Consider the following 26369-nt stretch of genomic DNA (forward strand, 5'->3'; position numbering starts at 1 on the left):
TCCAACAACCACCAGATTGCTTGCTATTCTGCTTCTCTTATTTGGCGCATCAATTATCCTGCTAATTCTTCCTCCTGGAAAACACACCTTATGGAATCTCTCCTTTACCACACTTCTGATAACGGAATCTACATATGTCACTATTCTCGAGTCATTTGTCACCTCTTTTTTTCTGCTTTCTTCAATCTAGCTTTTGTATTCATCCATTCTTATTCACCAAACTTCTCATCTAACTACGCATATTTTTCATTTCACCTCTCATTCTGATCAACTCATTTTTCAAGTCTTGCATCCTGGCAATTACACTATTTGTCAGTTTATCATTTATTTCTTTTGTTTCCTCATTCTAATGTTCCTTCACATCCACAGTGTCAGTCAGTTTTGTTTCTTCAGCTATACTTTCTTTTGCTTCTGTAGTTCTGCTCACTTCCATTCCAGGATGTATATAATCATTTACTCCTGCAATTGCTTCTGTTCTATGATTCATATGCTCATTTGCTCCTGCAATTATGCATTTTTTCATTCCATCATCAAGTTTCACATTTACCGACAACTCATACTCTCTCTCTCTCTCTCTCTCTCTTTCTGATCTCCTGTTCAATCTTTGCACAAACACACTCTTCAGATTCCTGCACATATGCATGTTGCAGTCATGACAATATACCATCCTTGAAAAGTCCATGCTATTAATTATGTTTGATTTTCATGATGCCTTATTACCCAATCTTGTTTGTACTGCCATTTTGTCATCGTTCATCACAAGCTTCAAAAATAATAAAAATAAAAGCATGTTTCAAACACACAAATCTCCACAGTCACTCAGTTATGCTAAGCTATGAAAAATAAACAAAATACCAAAATCCAAATCCAAATCACTACTTTACTATAAAAATAAAACTTATCTTTTCAGCAATAACTTTCACCAGCTTTTTGCTAAGAAGCACTCTAGCCCCCCCCCCCCCCCCCGAGAGTTTGTATATTGTATTAAATATACAAACATAATCAAATATATTGTATTAAAGATAAGAAAATCCCCAAGCCAATATAATATTTAGCTATTTCATTTAAAAACCTTTAGTTTCATAAGAAGAAAACAAATTTTCAGTTGCTTTATTTTAGTATAAAAATGTGGATCCTACATTTTTTTTCAAAAAAAAGTGCATAAATGATTCAAAAATATATGTACTATAATTATGTAACAAGTCTCAGAAAAATTTACTGTACAAATTCAAGTATGAAATTGGTGTGATAATTAATAACATCACTTTTAGAGAGTTACATGAGTCATTCATTCAAATGAAGTCCATAAAGTTAATAGTAGGATCAGTTAGGCATAGAAATGCATTTTTTTTTTTTTTAATAATTCCCTTGACTCATAAGAAAGGCCAAATTCAGTGCTGTTAGACAAATTGCTTGCACCAGTGTTACTAAGGTATTATTATTATCACAACATCTCCATGGAGTCTCAGTACTCACTGCAGGAGACCACTCTATGATATGCTACACTAAATACTACATATCCGCTGTCCACAGTTTCTGATCTACCATCATCTACAACTCTCAGCACACAGTATGTTTATCTATTAACTGCATATGTTCTCTCACCAATTTGTTTTGAAAGATGAAAAACTAGGGTTTCTGGAACAAAAAACCTGTTATCTACATATGAGCATGATTAACTCACCTTCAGCTGAAAACATCTGCACAAAGATTTAAACACCACATGAAGCTAGTTACCCTTATCTACTCTCCTAAAGATCAATTCCCTCTCTTTCAGGTGTGTACAAGGTTCTTGTTTATACAACTATATAACTTTTCATATTATGGAAAAACTTGAAAATATGCTAACATCCACCTTGATGAACACAAAAAATGCATCCACAATTGTGGTCAATCAGGTCTAGTTGACGACACCTTGTATACATTGCACAGAATCAAAAGGTAAAATCGCTATGCTTCATTGCAGCAAATACATGAAAGACTTTTTTGGAATGAGCAGCAAATTTAAAATAACCAACCTAATCTAAATAAATATGATTGCATTAAACTTCTCATGATTTGGAAAACATTAATTCTTAAAAACTCTGACCCAACAGCTAAGTCTAGCTACCAGTGCTGATAGAAGATGTCTCCTCTTAGGACTTTAGGCTCCTAGTCTACCATTTATTGTTTTGTGCTTTTGTGTTATGTTATTACAATTTATTACAATTTTATTTTTTATTGTATCCCAGATATCTCTGTGACAGAGATAATATTGAAAGTATTAAACCTTTGCTTAATTATTTCTTTGTGCTGTTTTTCATTCCATTAATTATGAACATATAAAGATTCCTTTTGTCATCGTGAGGAATCTTTTACATGAAGCGAGGAATCTTCATGTGGAATTTTTTTTTAATTAAAAAAATACTGCATTAACAATCAGACATCATAGAATGATCTGCAAATTTTTTAAAAGTCCTAATTTTATATCAGGCTTTAACTCAGTTATATTGTAAAATGCCATAAAAATACATGAAAAAATGGCATAGAACATGTACGACATAAATAAGCATATTTGGTATATAAGATATACTGCTACTATCTTTAATTAATATAATAATCATAAAATAAACTGAATACTAACCTGGGTAAACAACCCTTTCTACACGGGGATGATTTTCTAAGAAATGTGCCACAACTAAAGCATTTTTCATATGTTTCTTCATGCGTAGAGCAAGAGTCTTCAGTCCACGGTGTACAAGAAAACAGTCGAATGGTGAAGGAACTGCTCCATAATCTAAAATTAAATCAGCATACATTTGTATATTAAAAGAAAAGAATATTTGTTCCAGAAAAAACTTGTTCATATTACTGCCTCCATACTAGAACTGAAAGAATGAGGGAGCCATCATGCCTTTTAAAGGTAAAGACTTGAATTTGAGTCTCATGATGAGAGGAATTTTTACATAGACTTTTTTCAACTGAAGGTAAGTTGCCTGATCTCATAAGGAAGTAGCTAGGGGTTTTTTTTACCTCCTAGAAACTTGGATTTTTCATTTCCTTTACAGGTAAACTCAAACCTCAAACTAAACATTGGCAGAGTTCAAGTTTGATGCTATCAACATAAGAAGCATCACAGGAAAAGAAATGAAACTAGCAGAAGAATGGATACGTGCCAGCTTGACACAATAAGTGAAACTCAAACAGAGAAGGTAAAAACAGTGAGATTCGTCTAAACAACAAATACAAAATGATATAGTCAGGCAATAACAATAATGGAAAAAGAAAGAGAAGCCATACTATTCACCTAACTAAATAAGGATAATATGCTTTAATGGTGGGCAATATCAAGTAGACAGATGTGAGCAAATCAGAATCGGAAACTGTGGCTACCATAAGCATAAATGAGACTTATCTGTGCTTATGGTAGCCACAGATGGAATCTATTAATAACATAGTCAACTATGTAATTGTTGATAGCAATATCTTCATGATGGTTCAGGACACGAGAATATATGGGGGATTTAAAATAGGAAGTCATCAATATTTAGTTTTGAGTAGGATCAAACTGAATATCATATTGAAAAGAAAAGTGTGTAAGAAAGTTTCAAAACGAATCAAAGCAGAGCAGCTTTCAGAGGTGAACCATAGACTAAAATACACAAATATTCTTCAAGAAAAAATGAAAGAGTTTGAAAACAAGAACCAAACCTTGGAAATTCTTTGTCAGATCCTGAAGAAAGCATTGACTAATTGAGCCAGAAAGTAATCTGGCAAGATTGTCTGCAAGCATAGAAAGTTCTAGGCATGTGTTCTGAGAGAATACACAGAAAAGTTGTAAGAAAGTGAAGCAGTCAGCTGACAACAGTAATGGGAAGACTTTAGTAAGAACATAATATATTTAAAGGGGGCAAAATATTCTATAGGCAATTGAAAAAGTTTGGAACTGAAAGAATGAGTACTACAATAAAAGGAATCAGAGATGATAAGGAGACATGAAAACCAAAGATATTCTAGATGTCTAGAGTGATTAATTTGAAAGACTGTTAAACAAAACAAAACAAGCTGTGACATTACAGTGGTAGATAACAATCAAGAGGAATGGAGTCAGGACAATATATCAAGGAAGCAGAAAGTTACAAATGAGGTCCCTCAGTGCTCAGTATTGGGACCTGTATTGTTTAACTTTTATATAAATTATGTTGTCATAAGTTTTTCCCCCCCTTGTTTAGACTATAATAAATTTAGTTTAATCCTTTATCCAAGTGTAAGCAAATAAAGTTTGCACCTGAAGTAGCTTCAGGACTGTGGCAACTTGCAGTAAAGGTGGACCAAGCTCTCATCACTCCTTGTCTCAGTATCTCCCATAATGCAAAGCACATCTCCTTGCAGACATGTATAATGCTATGCATTAAGGGAAGGGCCACTACCCAGACCGGTTTCGACCTTTATTGAGGTCTCGTCAGTGGGAGCCAGACCCAGAGGTGGTGATACCAAGGCGGAAGCAATGGAGAAGTCATATTTGGCCCTTCCCTTAATGCATAGCATTATACATTTCAGCAAGGAGATGTGCTTTGCATTATGGGAGATACTAAGACAAGGAGTGATGAGAGCTTGGTCCACCTTTACCATGAGTTGCCTTAGTCCTGAAGATACTTCAGGCGCAAACTTTGTTTGCTTACACTTGATAAAGGATTAAACTAAATTTATTATAGTCTAACCAAGTGAAAAAAAACTTCCAACGTCTTTCTCTAAATCCAGAGTAATTTAATAATAAGGTGAGACACCTTTTGGCAACTTGTATAGGTAAATATAACTTCTCCATTGGCTTCCACTTTAGTATCACCACCTCTGGGTCTGGCTCCCACTGTCGAGACCTCATGAAGTTAACTGAGGCATGGCTGTTGCTGTTACCCCTCAGATGACATATGAGCAAATGAGTGGCTCTGCTCAGTGGTGGGGTGAGCCTGTTACTGAGACGAACAACACTGAGTTTTTGGAGTTTGACCTGTACTGGAACATTCAATAAAGGTCAAAACCGGTCTGGGTAGTGACCCTTCCCTTAATGCATAGCATTATGCATGTCTGCATAATGGACATAATAACCTCAATGGCTCACTTTAGTGAGTACGGGCATGGCAAACCCAAGGTACCAGATGCTGGACCATGCCTTACTTCATGTAATATATATCTGTTATATTATTCTGTAGACTGGTCCCTCCTCTTCTTTCTTTGCTTCTTTCTCCTCTCCTTGCTCCTTTCCCCTGATGCTATTAGAGTATTCGAGGGCTAGGGGTGAATCTTTCTTATCTTGCTAAGTCATTTCATCTTATGCAGTCACCGAAGGAGGCAAGCTAGCCTCAATAGGTGCCGGTCCCAAGCCCAGATAAATGCGAGGGTTGATGTCAGGAAGAGCATCTGGTCAGAAAAACTTCAATGCCAGCTCAAACTATGATATGAGTCAAAGAGAAAATGATATAAGGGCTAGGGCGCACCCCTTAAGCAATGCGCGGCCACATCGCCCTACAGCTGCGAGAAGTGGACGAGGGCTACCGCATCAAGGGCGGGTGCGGTTAAAGAAGCGAGCCCAGCAGGTGCAGAGGATGTTGTGAGTGGGAACACTGAATGTTGGAAGCATGACTGGAAGGGGAAAAGAGGTGGCAGACATGATGAGGAAGTGGAAGTTGGACATTTTATGTGTGCAGGAGACAAGGTGGAAGGGGGGAGAGGCAAAGGAACTGGGAGATGGATATAAATTGTTCTATTCTGGAGCGAATAATGAGGGAAGAAAGGGTGTAGGAATTGTGGTGTGTGGCAGAATGAAGGGTGAAGTACTGGAAGTGGGTAGAAGGAATGACAGGATCATGTGAATGAAATTGGGTCTTGGAGAAGAGCGGGTGGTCGTATTATGTGTATATGCCCCGCAAGTTGGTTGTACAGCAGAGGAGAAAGATGAGTTCTGGAACGTGTTAGATGAAGAAATGAGGGAATTGGAAAAAAATGAGATGGGTGATTGTCGGAGGAGACTTGAACGGACACATAGGAAGACAGAATAGAGACTGTGAAAGGGTGCATGGTGGCCACGGAGTGAGAATGATGAACCAGGAAGGAGAGAGGGTTGTGGAGTTTGCAGTAGCGTTTGATCTGGCAATTGTGAACTCGTTTTTCTACAAGAGGGAAGAACATTTGATAACATTTAGGAGTGGTAACAACAGTTCACAAATTGACTACATTTTGATTAGAAGAAAACATCTTAAGGTTGTGACAAATTGTAAAGTAATTCCAACAGATCAAGTAGCACAGCAGCACCGACTGCTGTGCACAGACTTTAAAACAAGATCAAAGATAAGAACCTCTGGATGCCATGGGATGAAGACAATTAAGTGGTTTAGCTGAAAAGAAGAGAGTGTGAGGAATCGTTTTAGGGAGAGGGTGTTAGGATTTCAGATGGACTGGAAAGTGTACAAGATTGGTGGGAACATAATTCAAAAGTAATCCTGAGCTGTGCAATCGAGGTGCTTGGTGAGACATCTGAAAAGATTAGAGAGCAGAAGGAGGGTTGGTTGTGGAATAATAATGTACAAGTGGCAGTGACAGCTAAGAGGAAGGCAAAGCAGAAGTGGGATGAGTCAAGAGTGGAAGAGGACAGAGAGGTGTACAGAGAGAGAAAGCAAGAAGCCAAGAGAGTTGTGGCACAGGCGAAGGCCATGGTATATCAAGATCTGTATGATTAATTAGGAACAAAGGAAGGACAGAGAAAAATTTACTAATTAGCGAAATGTAGAAATAAAGCAGCAAAGGACATCTTACATGTGAGGCAGATCAAAGACGCTGAAGGAAGAGTATTATGGATGGATGTGGACATAAGAAACAGATGGAAAATATACTTTGAGGGACTTTTGAATGAGGAAAATGCAAGGACTCACAGAGGAGATGGGCAGCCTTCTAAGGGGATGGTGCAGAACATCAGTAGAGTGGAAGTGACAGAGGCCATGAAGAGGATGAGGAATGGAAAATCAGTGGGCCCCAATAGAATTCCAGTGGAGGCATGGAAGCACCGGGGGAGGAGGGAATTGACCTGCTGTGGGACCTGTTCATGAAAGTTGGCAAACAGGAAAATATACTCTTGTCTCCATCTAGTAAGGGTAAAGGGAATGCACAAGACTGTAAAAATCACAGAGGAATAAAGTTGATGTCCCACACAATGAAAATCCTAGAAAGGGTTCTTGATGGCAGATTGAGGAAGGAGGTGGAGATTGCAAAGGAACAGTTTGGCTTCATGCCTGGTAGATCAACAACAGATGCTATCATTGGGTTACGACAGATGATGGAAAAATATCGAGAGAAACAAAGGGAGCTACATCTGGTATTTATTGATCTGGAGAAAGCATACGATAGAGTGCCAAGGCAAGAAGTTTGGAGGTGTCTGAGGGAGAAGAAGGTGCCAGAAAAATATGTCAGGTTGTTGTGGGAAATGTACAGAAATGTGAAGACAAGTGTTCGGACCTGTCTGGGACAGACAGAAAGTTTTCAAGTAACAGTTGGCTTGCATCGAAGGTCAGCATTAAGTCCGTTTCTGTTTAATATTGTGATGGAGGTGGTAACAGAGGAGGTGAGAGAAGATGCGCCTTGGACAATGTTGTATGCAGATGACATCTTGCTATGTGCAGATTCAAGAGAAGAAGAGGGAACTAAACTGGAAAGATGGAGAAAAGTACTGGAAGAGAGAGGTATGAGACTGATCAGAAGTAAGACAGAGTATATGCATTGTACAGTGGGCGGCGGACAGGAGACAAATCTGGAGCTGGAAGGAAATGTCATCAGGAAGGTGAGAGACTTTAGATACTTAGGTTCAATTGGAAGAAGATGGAGGAGCTGAGAAGGAAGTGGGATGCAGGATACAAGCGGGTTGGAGGAACTGGATGGAGATGGCTGGAGTGTTATGCGATAAGAGGGTGCCGATCAATCTGAAAGGCAAAATCTATAGGACAGTAGTGAGGCCATCTATGACATATGCTATAGAAACTGTGGCCCTGAGGAAAAATAACATGAGCAGGATGGAAGTAGGAGAGATGAGAATGCTTAGATGTGCGGTGTGACCAGAAAGGATCGTCTGAGAAATGACTGTGTGAAGGGAACAGTGAAAGTTACAAACTTAGGAGCGAAAATACAGGAGGCAAGGTTGAGATGGTTTGGTCATGTGATGAGGAGGGAGGACAAATATGTGGGAAGAAGGGTCATGCAGATGGATGTGCAAGAAAGGTGGAAGTGTGGGCAGCCAAAGAAGAGATGGAGGGAGCTGGTAGAAGAGGACTTGAGGATGAAGAACTTGGATGTGGTGACAGCCCAAGACAGGAAGGTGTGGAGGAGACTCATTATCAACAGTGACACAAAACGTTTTTTCTTCTTCTGCAGCTTCTCCCACTTATGTGGGAGAAGCTGCAGAAGAAGAAAAAAAGAAAGATTATGCATGTCTGCAAGGGAATGTGCTTTGCATTATGGGAAATACTAAGACAAGTAGTGATGAGAACTTAGTCCACCTTTACCACAAGTTGCCTCAGTCCTGAAGATACTTCAGGTGCAAACTTTGTTGGCTTACACTTGGATAAAGGATTAAACTAAATTTATTAAAATTATGTTGTCATGGACAGCTGGAAGAGGGTTATTCAGTTGTTTGAGATGATGAAACTGTTAAGAGTTATTAGTAATAGTGCTGATGTGAAAAACTAGAAGTTTTGGAGGCAAGGAAACTTGAGGCGATGATTGATAGAAACTTGAATTTTAAGGGGGACATATTACAAATGTGGTTAAGGAAACCCAGACAACTGCTGCAATACAGAATGATGCTGACCAGCAGAGATAGAAGAGTGGGGATTCCATTGTATAAAGCCCTGACCAGACCACATCTGGTTTATTCTGCCTCAGATTTTGTTGCCAGAATTTGAAGAAGATAAATTAACTCTGGAGAGCATGCAAAGTCAGATAACAAAAATGACATCAGGACTTTATAGTGTTAGTTATGAGAGTTGACTGAGGTCATGCAGACTGCAGAATTTGGCATAGAAGAAGGGGGAGGTGATATTACTATTATTATTATTATTTTCCTTAATCTCATGGAGTCACAAAACTCATCACTAGTGTTCAACACTGGTGAACGCAAAGTTTATCATACCACTCCTTAAAATCATCCACGGTCTGCACATTCATCACCCTCTCAGGCAATGTATTCCATGTTCCTACCATTCTCCAGGAAAAAAAATATACTTCCTATCCTTTTACTCACCACCTCCTTTTGCAACTTCCAGGGATGGCCTCTTCCTTTTTCCTTTCCCTCATTCTACTGCATGAAAAATCTTCTCAGTGTTAATAATATAATGATAATAATTCAACAGCTTAAATGCCCCCCCCCCCGGCTTCTATCTACCAAACTCAGCAGTCCTCATGCCTTCAATCTATCCTCATAATTAACGTTGTACATTCGTGACATAATTTTTGTTATCAGTCTCTGCACCCTCCCAAGGTACTTCATCCCTTTCAAATCCCGATGACCAGATCTGTGCACAGAAATCCAGAAGTGATCTGATCAAAAGTTTATACAATGGGACTAGCACGCTTTTTTCTCTTGTGTGTCAATGTTCTCCTCAACATTGCTACTATTCTCTGAGACATTTCACAACCTTTGCAATATGTCCCCGGAACGTTAAATCTCTATCAACAATCACCCCAAGATCCATTGTTTCCTCCACTTCTTCCAGTATAACTCCACCAAGTGAGTGAGTTATCCCATCTGTGGATCTCAAATTTTAAAATCTTATATTTTGTTGCATTAAACTGACATCCCGACGTCTTTGCCCACCTTTCCAGCTTATTCAAATCAATTTTCTTGAAGAGCCAAAACATTAGCACCATTACTAATAACCCTCCCAAGCTTCAAATCGTCTGCAAACAACTGAACATATCACTGTAGTCCTGTGGTAATATCATTGAGATAAAGATCGAACAGCAATGGTCCCAGGAGTGAACCCTGTAGGAACTCCACTTGTAACTTCCTACACCCTGATACTGCCCACCCATATACAACTCTCTGATATCTATCACAGAACTGATCCAATCCGCTACACTGATATCCAAACTGATATCCTCATACAAATAAATAAAATTTATTTGTACGAGGTTCCCCTTTCTTCATCCATCCCTTAGGACAGGTTGAGCCCTCCTAATGTGGATTTTTATGACTGTAGATCGGTGTGTTGTATGTGTTCAAGGGGGGACAAAAAATGCAAGTTTCCAGGTGAAAAAATCCCCTACCTCCATATGAGACTGGCTAACTCACATTAGTCAAAAGAGACCAGATAAAGGTTTTTCACATCTTGGATGGGAATTGATCCCAAGTCTTTCCGACTTAAGGACTTTTGTCTATACCAACTGAGCTATGGAGGCTCACATCCTTATACAATGGTACTATCTTATCCTCCATTTACTTTCTAGGAACCTTACCATTACAAGACTTTCACAAAACATCCAAGTTAACAGCACAGTCAGTTCCATAGCACATTCCCTTAAAACACGTGGTGAAATTTCATCTAGTCCCCTGCCTTGCTGACATTTAGTGTACTCAGTATTTAGAATACAATACATCCTCTTCATTCACTTCTAACACTTCATCACTCATTATCCTTCAAGGAATAAAGCCTGTAGTACCAGGATGGAACACTCTAATAAAATTATAATTAAATAGCTCAATTATGTCATCTGCTTTGGTCACCCAATTCTCATCTCCATCCTGTAAGATAATCTGTCCACTATCAGTTTTCCTCCTACTCACCACATAGCAAATAAACTCCTTGGGATTCACTTTGGATTGCGGTGCCAGTCTCCTCTAATATTCTAATTTTTCTCTACTTACAATACTAGTTACTTTCCTAACCTAAGCCTTATATTCCTCATGCAACTGCTATCCACCTCTCTCTTTATATGACTTCCTACTTTTTTTTCCTTCTGCAATTCCCATTTTATTCCTTTTGTCCCCCATTTGACTCCAAATTGCTTTATCTTCTTCTTCACTCAAGGTATACAATTGCTATCATTGTATATCTTGAGTATACAATGACAGCAACGGCAGACTATTGCTGTCAACAATTTTTTCTTAAGTATCTCCCATGCACTAACAACCTCTCTTCCTTTAAATTCTTTCATCCACTGTACTGCTGCAAGCTGATTTCTAAGTCTATGGTAGTCAACTGCCTTATAATTTCAGATAAACCTCCTTCTGTTTTAATACCTCCCCATGCCTATTTATCCTCCAAGTCAGGACATAAAGATTGAACAGCTACTAAAAGGTACAAAGAAAATGGTCACTCTCACCAACGGGGGTGAGTATGCCATTCCTCAGACATTATGACCGGAACAGGTCACTGCAATCCAGAATTCCAAGGAGGCTATTTTATGATTGAGGCATTTAAACTGTTGAAAGGTAGTTACAAGTTTGACAGTGGAGAGTTTTTTAGTTCTTTCATATGGTAGAACAAGAGGATGGGGTAAGGACAAGAGACCATCCCTGGAAGTTATGAATAGAGGTGCAGTGTAAGAGGGTGAGGAATCACTTTTTTGCATGGCATCAAATGGCAATAACATTAAAAAAAAGGATATAAAAAGGAACTTGATATTGTTAGAATCCAGGAGTGTGTGAGCAGAGCTAATCTCAGGTGGTATGGTCACTTAAACAGAATGGGAGAGGAAGGATTAGTAAAAATTTTTTTTTGCCAGGATGACAGGTAAAATATCCAAAGGAAGATAAAGATCTAGGTGGGTTGATACAGTAAGAAGTGCCAGAGAAGAACAAAATATAAATCTGACAATAATGGAGTCTTGACAGATAACAGATTAATTTGGAGAAAAGCTGTTGATAGGCAGTTAGTAATGATAAACTTTTCATATAGTATCTATTATCATAATCTCCTGTACAACCTCTTAGGGTACTTATCAGGAATTTGATTATGATGTGAATTGAGAAAAAACAATTTCCTGACAACAAATGCTATTAGTGCAGAGGTTGAAAACATTGTGTGTAGATACAAATTATATATTTAGTTTAATCCTTTATCTAAGTATAAGCAAACAAAGTTTGCACGTGAAGTATCTTCAGAACTGGGGCAACTCATGGGAAAGGTGGACTGAGTTCTGTGTAGATGATAAATAGTGATGTTCAGTGCAGGAGGATTGAGTAGCATAGACAATGGGGTTATGTGGAGTGGTGTTCTCTCTCTCTCTCTCTCTCTCTGACAATGAGAATTTATAACATAAAAAGTTAGAAAAAGTTCCATCCTAAAGGATTTTTTTGTGGCCATCCGACCCAAAAAATGTTTCTAGTCAGACACCTTTTTATCTAACCCTGGAGGTTTACTCATAGACTACAAAATGACTTCCTTATTCTTATATGTTAAAGTTTGTTTCAGCATAGTAATTATTCTCCGAGTTTTATATGCAATATTTGCAAGGGCCAAATTTGCTATATGGCCCTTGAATGTCAACTTCTATGTGTATCAAACTCCAAGATCCCTAGCATAATCAGTTTCTTCTAGCATAAGCCAACAATATAATATGACATTGGATATCTCATCACAACAAAGCGCATGCCATTACATTTACTAACATTGAAGGGATAGCCACATTCACATGCCTGCAGTTCCAGCCTATTCAAATCATTCTACAGGTACTGTATGTCTGCTGCATTCATATCAGCTGAATACATTGGAGTAGCTGCTGCTGTACATGTTGTTCAGATCATAACTGGTAATTAGTTTATGGAATTAACAACGCATATAAAGTATATTAATTAAAGGTAACTTTAATAAATAACTTCTATATTTCGGCAACGTCATGCTGCCATCTTCAGGAACATAAAGATATGGTATGTGCACACAGGCACTAACAAAAGCAAATGAGGAAGAAAGCAAGAAACTAATATTGTTCCTAAATTCCTAATGGTGCCCTCTGGTGGGCTAATTTGGTCGTCTTGGCAGTTGGGCTGAAGTTCTCAAAATGTAAGTCTCCCAAATTTGGGGTAGTTTCATGCACCCAAATTTGTTGAGGTTAGGAACGTTTTTTTAGAGCTGCTGATGATTCCTTGAATAATCTTTGGTATTTAAACTTGCTGTGGTGTATTATTTTTGTTTTCTTCCAACGAATTCTATGGTGGGTATCTAAGGCATGGTATGCCAACCCAGAGCAGCTGTACTGGTGAAACTGGATGTAGTCTTTGTGTTCTGAAATCCTGATATTTGTTGTTCTGCCTGTTTGGCCAAAGTAGGACAATTTGCAGCTGCAAGGGACCTGGTATATACCAGGTAGGTCTAGGGGAAGTGGTTGGTCTTTGGTAGAGCGGATAAGGGATGCCAACTTTTTATATGGTCTGTAACAAGAAGTAAGGTCATATTTTCTGAGGATATTGGTTATTTTCTCAGAGGTGCCCTGGATGTAGGGGATGGTGATAGATATGGTGTAATCTTTATTGTGGAGGGGGGGAGGGGGGTGTTGTGGTTTACTGGTTTTAGTATTTTTTGGATTTTTTTGGGGGTTATAGCCATTGGCTAAGAAAGTGTTGTGGATGTGGTTTAGTTCAGTAGTTAGGGCCTTGTCATCTGAGCAGATTATTTTTGCCCTGTTATATAGTGTTTTTATAACCCCATATTGTTGGGGGGGGGGGGGAATTGCTGGTGAATGTATCTGCCAGTATGGGTGGGTTTTCTGTAAACAGAGAAAACCAAAGATCCATCAAGCTGGCGGGTGATTAAAGTGTCTAGGAAGGGGGAGAGTCTTGTTTTCCTCTTTTTCTAAGGTGAACTGGACTATGGGGGTGTTGGTTGTTTAAGTGTGTTAGGAAGGAGTGGAGTGAGTCTGAGCCATGTGGCCAAATAGCGAACACATCATCCACGTAACGAAGCCAAATAGTGGGTTTTTGTGGGGCGGAGTTTAAGGCTTTCTCTTCAAAGGTCTCCATAAAGAAATTGGCCAAGGGTGGAGAAAGTGGTGAACCCATGGCTGTCCCCTCTATCTGTTTGTAGAACTTTCCTTGCCAAACGAAATAGCCTGAGTTCATTGTGAACTGAAATAGGGCTGAGATATCAGGAGGAAACTTGGCTTGGATGAGCTCTAGGGTTTCTTTGAGTGGGACATTAGTGAATAAGGAGGAGATGTCAAAACTGACCATTATGTCAGTGTGTTGGAGTGAGAGGTTTTCTAAATTAATTAATATACTTTATATGCGTTGTTAATTCCGTAAACTAATTACCAGTTATGTATGACCAACGTATAAGCCTTGCTACCAGAATTGTTCAGATCAGTCATTATTTTTAGTAAATACTGATGATATTGATAATAACTGGTTGTATTTTCTTTCTTTTTGAATGTTGTTAAGTGTGTTGTTTGGTCATGACCATTATTATGCAATATTATTTCAATAATATTGCATAATAATGGTCATGACCAAACATTGTGGTCATGACTACATGATGGCACCGATGCGTTCGAAAAAAATGGTGACCAAGACATCGATTTGAATAATATTAATATGAAAAATTTAGTGCAATGTAACATTTTTTCATGTAACATTTACCTTGTACCACAATCCATTTCATGAGTGAATGGATTGTAGTACATGGGTGAGAATGAAGAAAATGTTTGTTGGAAATGCATTGTTAGCAAATGCAAAAATTGTAAGTCATGTCAGGAGCAGAAGAATGAAGTGATAGTTATTAAAAATATAATAATAATAATTATTATTATTATTAACATTTGACCCCATAGAGTCAGAGACTCATTATGGGAGGAGATACACACTATTGCACACGATGCTCATCGAACCATGCCTTAAAATGATTCAATGTGTCTACACACTCAGGCAGTGAATTCACTCACCAAACACTCTCCATGCAAAGAACCTACTCCTTATACAGTTTCCAGCAATGACCTCTTGTTCTACCCCCTCCCATTCTATGAAAAATCTCCATGATGATGCGATAACAACCCCTGACTACCTTATGTGTCTCAGTCATATCATTTCCCCCATCCTCCTATTCACGAGGCTCTGTAACTTACATTCTCTCAATCTGTTCTCCACGTTCTCCACATTCCAAAGACCACTGACCACCTTTGTGAATGTTCTCTGGAACCCTTTCCAACACATCCTCGTCACCATGAAAACCAGACGACCAAATCTCCATATGAGGCCTGATCAAGGCCTTATACAATAGTATCATAACCTCTCTATTTCTGAATATTAGGGTCCTCCGCATCATTGCCATTATCTGATGTGATGTCTTCACAATTTTTGCAATGTGGCCGCTGAATTTCAGGTCCTTGTCCACCATTACTCCTAGATCTCTCATCTCCTCTACTTCCATTAAAATTTCCCCACCAAGTGTATACTTTGCATGTCATTGTTGCTTACCAAATCTCAAAACCTTCACTTTGCAACATTGAACTGATAGTTCCACTTACCTGCCCATTCATACAAACTATACAAGTCCTCTTATAAGGACTTAACATCTGCTTGACTCTGCATTGCTCCCCCCAGTTTTGCATCATCTGCAAACAGCTGCATATCACTAGTTAAACCAATCCCGATATCATTAACATACAAATTGAAGAACAATGGCCCCAAAACTGACCCCTGCAGCACACCACTAGTGACCTTTCTCTTTTGGGATACCGCACTCCCCATATACAACTTTCTGATACCTATTCTACAGCCAGTCACTGATCCAACTCAGAAGTCTGTTATTCAATCCCATCTGTTTCAATTTTTTTATTATTATTATTATTATTATTTGACACCTCCAGGGAGTCCAACGACTCATCGAGGGAGGGCACCTGCTCTACAACTCCATCTCCACTATTCAATCACCAACTGATCCCAACTACACTAACGCCATCTACTGCCGAACACCACGTATTTCCACAGACAATCACAAACATCCATGCCCACAGCGGGATTCGAGCCCGCAGCCTTTTGGCTGGAGAGCGGATACGCTATCCACTCGGCCAACCAGGCTGGCTAAACCAAATTTATATAAGAGCTTGTCGTGTAGCAGTCTATCAAAAGCCTTTGCAAAATCTAACCACACCGCTGTAATGCATCTCCCCTATCCAAGGTATTTGTCACCTTGTTATAGTACATAAGCACGTTAGTGAAACACGATCTCCCCTTAACAAACTCATGCTGATAACCACAGAGAATACTGCTGTTATCAACCCATTTCTATATCATACTTCTCACCGATCTCTCCAGTACCTTCACCACAACTCCAGATATACAGACTGGCCTATAATTTGAAGCTACAGCCTTATCACCACCTTTATGCAGTGGAACAAATTTACCCTCCTTCCACTCCCTTGGAACCTGTGCTGTTGTAAGACATTTATTAAACAGGCATGCCAATGCTGCTACCAATTTCCTGGAACATTCCCTTAAGATGCGTGGTGGTATGTCATCAAATCCTATTGCCTTATTTACATATCGGTATTTATTTCCTCAAATACCTCCTACTCACTCACAATTAAGTCATCCCCTCCTATGTCCTCTACACTTAGGTTCCTCATGATTTCACCCGGATCAGGATGAAACATGTTTATAAATTGATCACTGAATACCTGGAAACAACTGCATATCACTAGTTAAACCAATCCCGATATCATTAACATACAAATTGAAGAACAATGGCCTTGAGTAATGTCATCTGCAGCAGTTACCATTCTACCACTTTCATCCATTAACTTCATCTTACCATGATCATTCTTCCTTCTACTTGCCACATATCTAAAAAACTCTGTAGGGTTTTTCTTTGCCTGATTTGCCAATTTCTACTCATACTCTACTTTTTTTTCTCCTTACTAACTAAGTCGTTCTCTTGGCTTGTTCTTTATACTCTTCATGTGACTGATTATTCCTCTTGTACTTCCTCCAAAGTATTTTCTTTTTCCAGATTTCATGCTTAAGATCCACATTCATCCATTTTACACCTACCTTATTCAGCCATTTTGCCTTCAGAATACATTCACACATTGATGCTGTTATGTATTTCTTTGTCTGTTCTCATTCAGCATTTATTTCCTTACCACTCAACTCCTCCTTCCATGTTATAGCTCCAAGCTGTCTCCTAAGCTTGTCATAATCACCAGCCTTATAATTCCACATATATCCTTTCCTCACAAAAGTCTGCATATGACTAACCACAACACAACTTCATGGTCACTTTCATCAACTGGATGAAAGTGTGAAACCCTTCTCATAATTACATTCTGATGAAATGATTAGATCTAGAACTCTTGATTCTTGCATGTCTTCCTTTACATGCTACCTGAGATGGTTATCTCTCAAGAACTTTAGAAATTCATTTTTCTTATTCCCAAATGTTATCTCTTCATTCCAATCTATACCACCATAGTTAAAATCACCCATTATAATTACCCTTCCTTTGTTCACTAATCCAAGTTGTTTATACATTTCTTCATCACCACCCTCCACATTCCCAGGCCTATAACAACATTCAACTAAATGTCTTCCTTTCAACTTCCACCTTACACCACACTGCCTCATAACCATTGTCACTATTTCCCCCTTTCATGTCTATCATATGTGGACTTAATTCCCCTGCTATCATCAGCAGCACTCCTCCTCCCTTCTTGATCTTTCTATCTTCGTGAAAAATACTGTAACCTTCCATTTCTATTCCCGTTATGATATCATCTTCGTTCAGTCATATTTTCCTTAGTTCAATGATTTTGGGGTGAATCAACTCAATCACTGAATATAAGTTGGGATTGTGGAAGTGTTGTATAGAATGTAGTGGAAGCAGTGAATAATAGTGCACATAATATGGATGAGAGTTTGAAGGAAGGAGTTGAAAGTAATAATGTGGATGATGAGATGCTAGTGTGGAAAGAAATTGCATGCTTACAGACTCCTTCACAGGACAAAAGTGTGAGCTTGAGTGATCGGAGAAACAACTGGCACGTCGTACAGAAGGACAGAGAATGAAAGAGTGACTGGGAAAAGCATAAAAGTGTAAGAAACTGGGAGAAAAGACAGTACTGTATGGAGATTCAACCATAAGAGGTATACTTAATGAGAAAGTGACAAAAGCATGTTTCCCAGCTGTGAAGATAAAGGATGTGAAGCTCTTAAGTTTGCAGAAGAAAGAAATTAGAGAGTTATTTGTTCTGGCAGACACAAATGATTTAAAAGGTGAGAAATGTGCAATGAGAGAGGATATTAAAGAATTATTAGAAGAAACAAAAATGAAGAGTAATAAAGTAAAGATTGTGAGTCTGCTGCCTCAGTATGATTGGATAGAATCGAGAAGAAGAGTCATTATTGTCAATGAGAAGTTTGTGCAAGAGGAATGGTGTTCAGTTTATAGATGTGTAGAATGAATTTGATGGAAGTACGGACCTGTGTATGCTTGATGGAATGCACCAGAAATAGTTTTGGAGATGTTTGGAGAAAGTGTTGTTCAGTGAGAGTATGGAAGTGCAAAACCAGGGAAAAGATATTGGGAGGAAACAATCAAACATGGGACAAATGAGTGTGAGTATCAGAAATAACTTAGCAGAAATACCCACTCAGTTATCCTGAGTGCAGGAATAAGCCGGACAAGTAACTGCAGGAATGATTGTGAAGAGCTGGGTGCAATTTCCCTGGTTTCGAATCTGAATGGGCAGGAAATGATATTATGTAAGCATAACTGTGGACCGAATAGGTTATTAAAAGTAATTGATTTCTCATTCAAGTAAAGTCTTACTTAAGATCATTCAGAAAAGACTGGAACCATTCATGAAGAGAGAAATGCCAGATGAACAGGCAGAGGAACAAGAGATCAAATCGCCAATGTGAGATGGATAATAGAAAGAGCACAGGAATATATCACAAGAATGTCTACCTTCGTTTCCTTGACTATGACTCTGTAGATCATGTGAAACTGTGGAATGTGTTAAGAACAATGGGAGTCCTAGAGCATTTCATTATCCTTCTGAGGAATCTTTATTATGAACAAGAAGCTACTGTCCAAACAGATCTTGGAGAAACTGAGTATTTCACAATAGGTAAAGGAGTGCGACAAGGATGTATTTTATCTCCGTACCTGTTTAACTTTTACAGTGAATACATTTTAAGAATAGAGGGCTGGAGGATTTTCAGTTGGAATTAAAATTCATGGGAAAAATATTAATAATTTGAGGTATGCAGATGATACTACCTTGCTAGCAGAATGCAAAGAAGATTTGAAGGAACTTATTATGAAAGTTAAAGAAGAAAGTGCTAAATATGGTCTTAACCTTAACCTCAAAAAGATAAAAGTTATGGCAACATGTGAACTTGGTTTACCGCAAAGACGGGGCGGATGCATAACTGTGGAAGACAAGACGAAGTTAAGTTTTCATTACTGTATTTAGTTTTATTTCATTTTATTTAGTGTACTTAATGTTTTATTTATTTTTGATTTTGAATAATTAACGATTACGCTAGTAGTCCCTCGGCAGTAACGAATGATGGCAGATTCAGCTGCAGTCGCAAATGGCATGTCACCAAGTCCTCCGCCATTTGGGCACTCTATTATAAGCAATATAATAAGGGAGTTTGTGGCATGAAATATTTGCGGCATGTATGCGTCTCGGGAATTGGATGGCTGGCTTGTGAGAGAGTATGGGGTGCGTGTCTGTTTAAAGTGCAGGCAGTGGGAGGAAATATATGCAGCAGATATCTCAATAACTGACCTTGTTGCTCCAGGAATGGGAAATGAATACAGGAAGACGAGTAGTGTGATAGGAGAGAATGAAGAAAAAAATGTGAATGAGAAAATAATAGTTGATAGTGTAGAAGGCGTGAGTGACTGTGAAAGTTTAGATGGTTTTGTTTGGGAGAGTGAATTTCGATTTAGAGTGACTGACCTGCAGAAGGAGATAGAGGAACTGAAAGAGGAGGTGGAATGTCTTGGGAGAAGTATGATAAGTATGAAAGATGAGATTAGAAGAATGGAAGAGATAAATGCAAGGCAAATTGGAGTAGGGGAGAGAGAGAGAGTTTTGGGAATGATATGAGAGGAGAGAAATTTGTGAATGATAAAAGAGGAGAGAATGGAATTGGATATGGAAATAGAGAGAATGGAAACAGGAGACAGAGGTATGGCAATGCTAGAAGAGGAAAGAATGGAAACAGTAGGAGAGACAGAATGAGAGAGAGGCAGGGGAGTGCTAAAGGAGGAGAGAATGGAAACAGTACGAGAGACAGAATGAGAGAGAGCTATGGGAGTGCTAGTAGAGGAGAAAATGAAAACAGTAGGAAAGAGGGAATGAGAGAGAGGTAGAGGAGTGAAAGAAGAGGAGAAAATGGAAACAATAGGAGAGAGGGAATGGTAAGAGATATAATGTATGGGGACTCAATGATCCGTGGTGTTCACGATAGGATGCGTGAGGAGTGTTTGCCAGGAGGAACAATAGAAAGGGTGGCTTTGGCAGTTAAGAGAGATGAAAAGGTGGATGAGATGATTGTGATGGTGGGAACAAATAACTCGAGTGGTGGTGTAAATAGGGCAGCGAGAGATATGAGATTCTTGCTTGAGGTGGTACGAAAGAAGACACACAGAGGAAAGATAGTGTGTGTGTTGCCTAGGTATGATAATGACAAACTGAACAGAAGAGCGGTAATATTGAATGACATAATAGCTAGAATGTGTGATAAGAGAGAACTGGAATATGTGGATGCTTGGAGTGCGTTTGAGGACAGAAAGGAATTGTATGCAAGAGACCACTTACATTTGAATGAGGAAGGACATAGGCATCTGGAGAGATTGCTGTTCTGAAAAAGTCAGTGTGTCTCAGGGAGGATGGTAGCAGGGGTGGCCTCTTGTGGGAATGGGTAGTTGGGAGAAGAGGGGGGGAGACATCAGGTAACACTGAGCTCAGTGGTGTCTAGAGGGGATAATGCTGAGTATAGAAACAACGGCATTTATATGCTATATACTAATGCCAGGAGTATCCGGAATAAGGGAGAGGAATTGGTGGCGCAGATAGCATCAACCTGGCCAAAAATTCTTGGGATCACTGAGACGTGGTTGACAGAAGAGCATATAATAACAGGAATAGAAGTCATTGCATACAGCATTTTTCGTCAGGATAGGAAGGGAAAGCATGGTGGTGGAGTACTGCTTATGATAAGTGACGACCTATGTCCTCTAAGAGTGGAGACTTTGGAAGGCAGTGACACTAATGATTTTGAAAGCATATGAAGTGAGGTAGAGGGTAGGCAAGACAGGATATTTAGTGGGGTGTTGCTACAGACCCAGGAGTACAGAGGGTGGGGACCAGGAAATGTTTGAGTGAATGAGTGTGTGTGTGTGTGTGTGTGTGTGAATGAGGAGGGGGGGGGTGAGAAAGTTTTTCTTGGTTTTCCAACTGCAGCAGTATTGGATTATGGTCAGATGAAAGATCATTTAGTGTAATTAAACTGTGCTGGAGTCTCACATTCTGCAGTATGACTATGTCCAAGACATCAGTAGTGCCATACATATTATGATGGATAGGTTCGGTGGGACCTGTCACAACCACATTGTTGGATCCTGTATAGTTAGCAAGTAAGGTTGAAGTAATGCAGAAGTCATATTTTCATGTACGAGTTGCCAAAAGGTGTCATACCTTATTTGTAAATTACTCTGGATTAGAGAAAGTTGTTGGAAGTTTTTTCACTTGTTTATACTATAAATTAAAGATATCAAGAAATTATATACTTTGTTTAATCCTTTATCCAAGTGTAAGCAGCAAACAAAGTTTATGCCTGAAGTATGACTTGTCTGTGTTTTTTATACAAGTTGTCAGTACTGGGACAACTCGTATAAAGAAGCTAAGACTTCACATCACTTGCCTTAGTTATCCCATAATGCAAAGTACATCTCCTTGTGGACACACACACACACACACATATATATATATATGATGAAAAAGCTTTAATGATACATATATATATATATATATATATATATATATATATATATATATACATGTATAATGCATATATATAATACATATATATGCATATATGTACCAGCATATATGTATAATGCATAGCATTATACATATATGCTGGTACATATATGCATATATATGTATTATATATATGCATTATACATGTATATATATATATATATATATATATATATATATATATATATATACATGTATAATGCATATATATAATACATATATATGCATATATGTACCAGCATATATGTATAATGCATAGCATTATACATTATAAATTGATTACTCGATTTACATGCATGATGTTTATTTGGTAATGCATTTTGTCATCACTACAACCAAACCACTAGGTCCATAACAACACACCATGTATTTGATCTCATCAGACTCTACACCAGGACTATCCTAATTGGACTCAAATCATCTAATATCATTGGTAGCTCCTTTCCTGCCTATCCTCATAATACTGAGCCCTTTACCATCTGCCTTTATTATCTGATTATTATTATTATATGGGCACCTCTATAGAATCCGAAGACTCATTGCAGGAGACCCAATCTATCAATACCTCGCCTTGAACCCATTAACAGACAAAGCACTCACAACTGACTCTGGCAACTTATTATTTGTGCTCTTTATTATCCACCTCTGATAGCCTGGTCTCACTAATGTCTACATCTGAGGCCTGAATGTGTTCAGCAAGACAACAAGCTCTACACGTTTGTTTCTGATACTTCCAGCATTTATACCTAGACATTATGTACCTGCATGGTTTTTTTGTATACTCACTTCTGTTCACCCCACAGTTGGAAAAGTTATAGATCTCTGTTCTTATGTAATGCCTTGCCTATGATGACATCCTTTAACTTGCTAAATAAGTCTGAAATGGATGAACACACACACACGCAGTTATAATGTTTCTGTACATAATAGTTTTCTTGACTCTCTGTGTTAGGTTCATACCGTTCAATAATTTTTCCAGATCCTGGATACCAAACACATTCAAGTGTGGGCCATATCTTTTATGTAAATCCCTTTTCCCCCCCTCAAACTCACTTTAGACATCCAAATACTTGCAACCATTCTTTCTACACAGTGAATGCATCAAATCATTTCCCAGCATATCTTGTCTTCTTAATTCATTTTATGATATGTAGGTAATGTTAGAAAGTGGTTATAATGTGTAACCACTTTCTCACTCTTCACTCTGACTTCTTCCAACAGTTCTTTCATATCCTCTCTCATACTGTATTTATCATAGAAAATAGTTTGTTCCTACCCAAACTGCCATCTCTCTTACTTTTCTATTCTGCTTTTCAATTACATTTGTTAAATTTTTGATTTTAGTACCAAGGAAACTAGAAGTAATAATATGGTCATCAATCACATGTTTTATGACTGAATCTCCATATCATATAACAGTGGTGTTCAACCTTTTTTACTATGCGAGCTACTTTTCTATAAAAAGTTATTCACCGATCTACTCTCTTATATAAATCACGTTCCCCCAACCTGATATCTGATTATGCACAAATAAACAACTAAAAAAAAATACACAACTAAAAACTTTATTTGTGTATTTAAAAATTTATTTATCACTTTTTATTATTTTAATACAACAAATATTTTAATATAACAAAAAAAAAAAATATATATATATATATATTGGAATAAAATATTTATTTCTCTATTTTGGAAAAGTTAGAAAAAACAACAGATTGATTACAAACTCACAAGTTACAGAAAATGCTGGTTGATTAAAAAAAAAAAAAAAGTTAATGTGAAATTTGGCATTGTTTTTGGACCTCGCAATATTTTCATAGTCAAGTTGATATGAAGAAGTGGCCAATCACAGATAATCATCCAAATTATTATTTGTAATTTGGTTTCCTAATTGATTTTTTATGATGTTTATATTTGAAAAAGTGAATTCTGACAAGCATGTCGATCCGAAACTCGACAGAATTTTTCATGCAATATCAGTTAATGTTGGGAATTTTTCATGTGCATACTTCCAAATGACTTCATTGTTTATTGATTTTAAATGTAAACTATTCTGAATGTTTATTATCTCAAGTTCTACTTCAGCTTTTTAATTTCAAATAAAATTTCAATTTTATTTGAAATTTCTGTTCAAGTTCTGTTCAAGATGTTCAAGTTTTCTTGAAATGGATTATTGATAAAAGATACAATCATTTCAGTTTTATTAAAATCTTTAAATCTTGAATATATTTCTTCCTCAACTCATTATATTTCACGAATAAATTCTTTTAAATCAAGTGAAGCATTTCTTGATTTTGTTCAAAAAAATTTAATAAATATGGGAGATGTCAAATTCACGGTCATTTATATTTTTCTTTAATAAAGGTAAGTATTGTTGGAAAGTGTTTATTGAACTTAACATATCAATTAAATTTTTATCTCTACCTTGTAACTCTAAATTTAAATTGCTTAATTTTGTACAGAAATCTACTAAAAATTATAAGTGTAATAAATCTTTTATCACTCAATTGTGGATAAATATCTCCTTTTTCATCAAGAAAATTTTTTATATCGTTAATTAATACAAGAAATCTTTCTAGAAATTAACTTCTGCTGAGCCAGCGAACATTATTGTACAACAGAAGTTCCCTATCATCATCTGCTTGTAATTTAAATAACCACCGTTGCAGGGCTTTTCCTCGAACAGAATTTACAATTTTAAATGTAATAGCCAAAACATCTTTTGTGTTTAATCTTTTACTACACAGTACTTGTTGGTGAATAATACCGTGGTATGTTAAAAAATCTGGATATTTGTCATCGTTTTTACATAATGAAATGAAGCCTGATTTTACCTATCATTGCAGGAGCACCATCAGTAGTAATAGACACAAGTTTAAAAAGTGGAAGTTTGTGTTGTTTCACAAATTCATCAAATGCCGAAAAAATTTCTTCTCCCCTAGTCCTTCCAAATAATGGTATACTTTTCAAAAGTTCTTCTTTACTTGAATAATCTTGAAATAGCATGCGAATAAATATCATTAACTGAGCAATATCAGTGAAGTCGTTTGATTCATCAAATTGTAATGAAAACGCAACACACTGGTGAATGTCTGACATGAATGAACCTGGTCAGGAAACTTTTTCCGGCAATTGGAACTCTTCCTTTTGGCAATTTGAAACCTTGTCTGCAGCCTAGAAGTAGTCGCTCTCTCTCTCTCTCTAGCGACGTCTCGAACCGAGAAGCTCCTTTCTGGAAGCGGGAAACTCCTCTCTCAAGCAACATGGATCCAGGTAGTCTCTCTGACAGCGACTCTGGACCAGGCGGTCTCCTCTCTGACAGCAATTCTGGAACCCCCTTCTGCTTGCTTCAGTCCTTTTTTATTAGGCCTCCTCTGAGACCTCGCATGAAGTTTGGCAACCCCCAAAGAATCGATATGAGTCTTTCATCTTAAGTTTCAAGTTCGGCACGCCTTTTGTTCTCCTCCGCTTTCTTTTGATTGTAAGTTGCCACCATCAGCAAGTTGTTTGAACTCTTTCTGACTGACTTCGGAGATGCTTACACTTAGAGCCTGCAAGCCTTTCTCATACGTACAGGTTTCAATAACAATCTTTCTAATGCCGCCATGTACAGCTTTGGCGACAAAAACATTGTCTTTATTTTTAACACTCTAACATATTAAAGCAGTATATACAGTTAGCTTCAAAAGAGTTATTTACAAAAACATCTAATACAAATTATACCAAGACAAACAAAGTTTCTTTTTTTAAAATATTCACATGGGACTTAACCTAAGTAAGAAATTGATGTAATGTGTTTTGGAATATTTAATATTTAAGCTACAATCGAGTTTTTACACTTTGCTTATAATCGTATTCACTCAGCTCGCTGTTTGACTTCCACTGATCCAAATTAATTCATTTACCTGGACTTATAAGAAAATAACTGATTTGACAATTTTAACGAAAAATAAATAAACAATACACTTAAAGCGAATTAAAAATAATATAAAATAATGATAAATAAAATATTATGTTTTCAGTTTTAATTAAATTTGTAAGTAAGGAGGAATACACAAGAGATCGACCAAAAATCGCTCCGCGATGGACGGGTTGAACACCTCTGTCATATAACATTCTTTTTTTATAATTGATTTTACCTACCTGATTATCTTTACATGAAATGTTACCTTATTCAATGCTTTTTTGTTTCTCTTTTTGCTGCCTATCCTTCCGATTGCCACTCTAATTGCTTTTCAACTGTTTCCCATTCTTACATAATTCATCTAATGATATGCTTTAGTCTAGATATTTCTAAAGTTAATTCATACTTGATATTCTCATTAGTTTCTGAAATGGCATGATTCCATTCAATGGGA

At 37.6% G+C, this 26369-nt stretch overlaps 1 protein-coding gene across 2 annotated transcripts in view; it reads right to left on the reverse strand.

The window, feature by feature from the left end:
* Positions 1-26369, reverse strand: part of LOC150108059 (cystathionine gamma-lyase-like) — a 228190-nt gene that overhangs the window by 32682 nt on the left and 169139 nt on the right. For both annotated transcript variants that reach the window (XM_090415555.1, XM_090415556.1), the window contains exon 8: positions 2624-2776. In XM_090415555.1, the coding sequence (XP_090271681.1) occupies positions 2624-2776 (153 nt within the window). The remainder of the gene's footprint in view (positions 1-2623; positions 2777-26369) is intronic.

This window comes from Typopeltis vanoorti, chromosome 3, assembly GCF_054136105.1.
Source record: "Typopeltis vanoorti isolate ZY-2024b chromosome 3, IOZ_Tvanoo_1.0, whole genome shotgun sequence".
In the NCBI taxonomy this organism is placed as follows: Eukaryota; Metazoa; Arthropoda; class Arachnida; order Uropygi; family Thelyphonidae; genus Typopeltis; species Typopeltis vanoorti.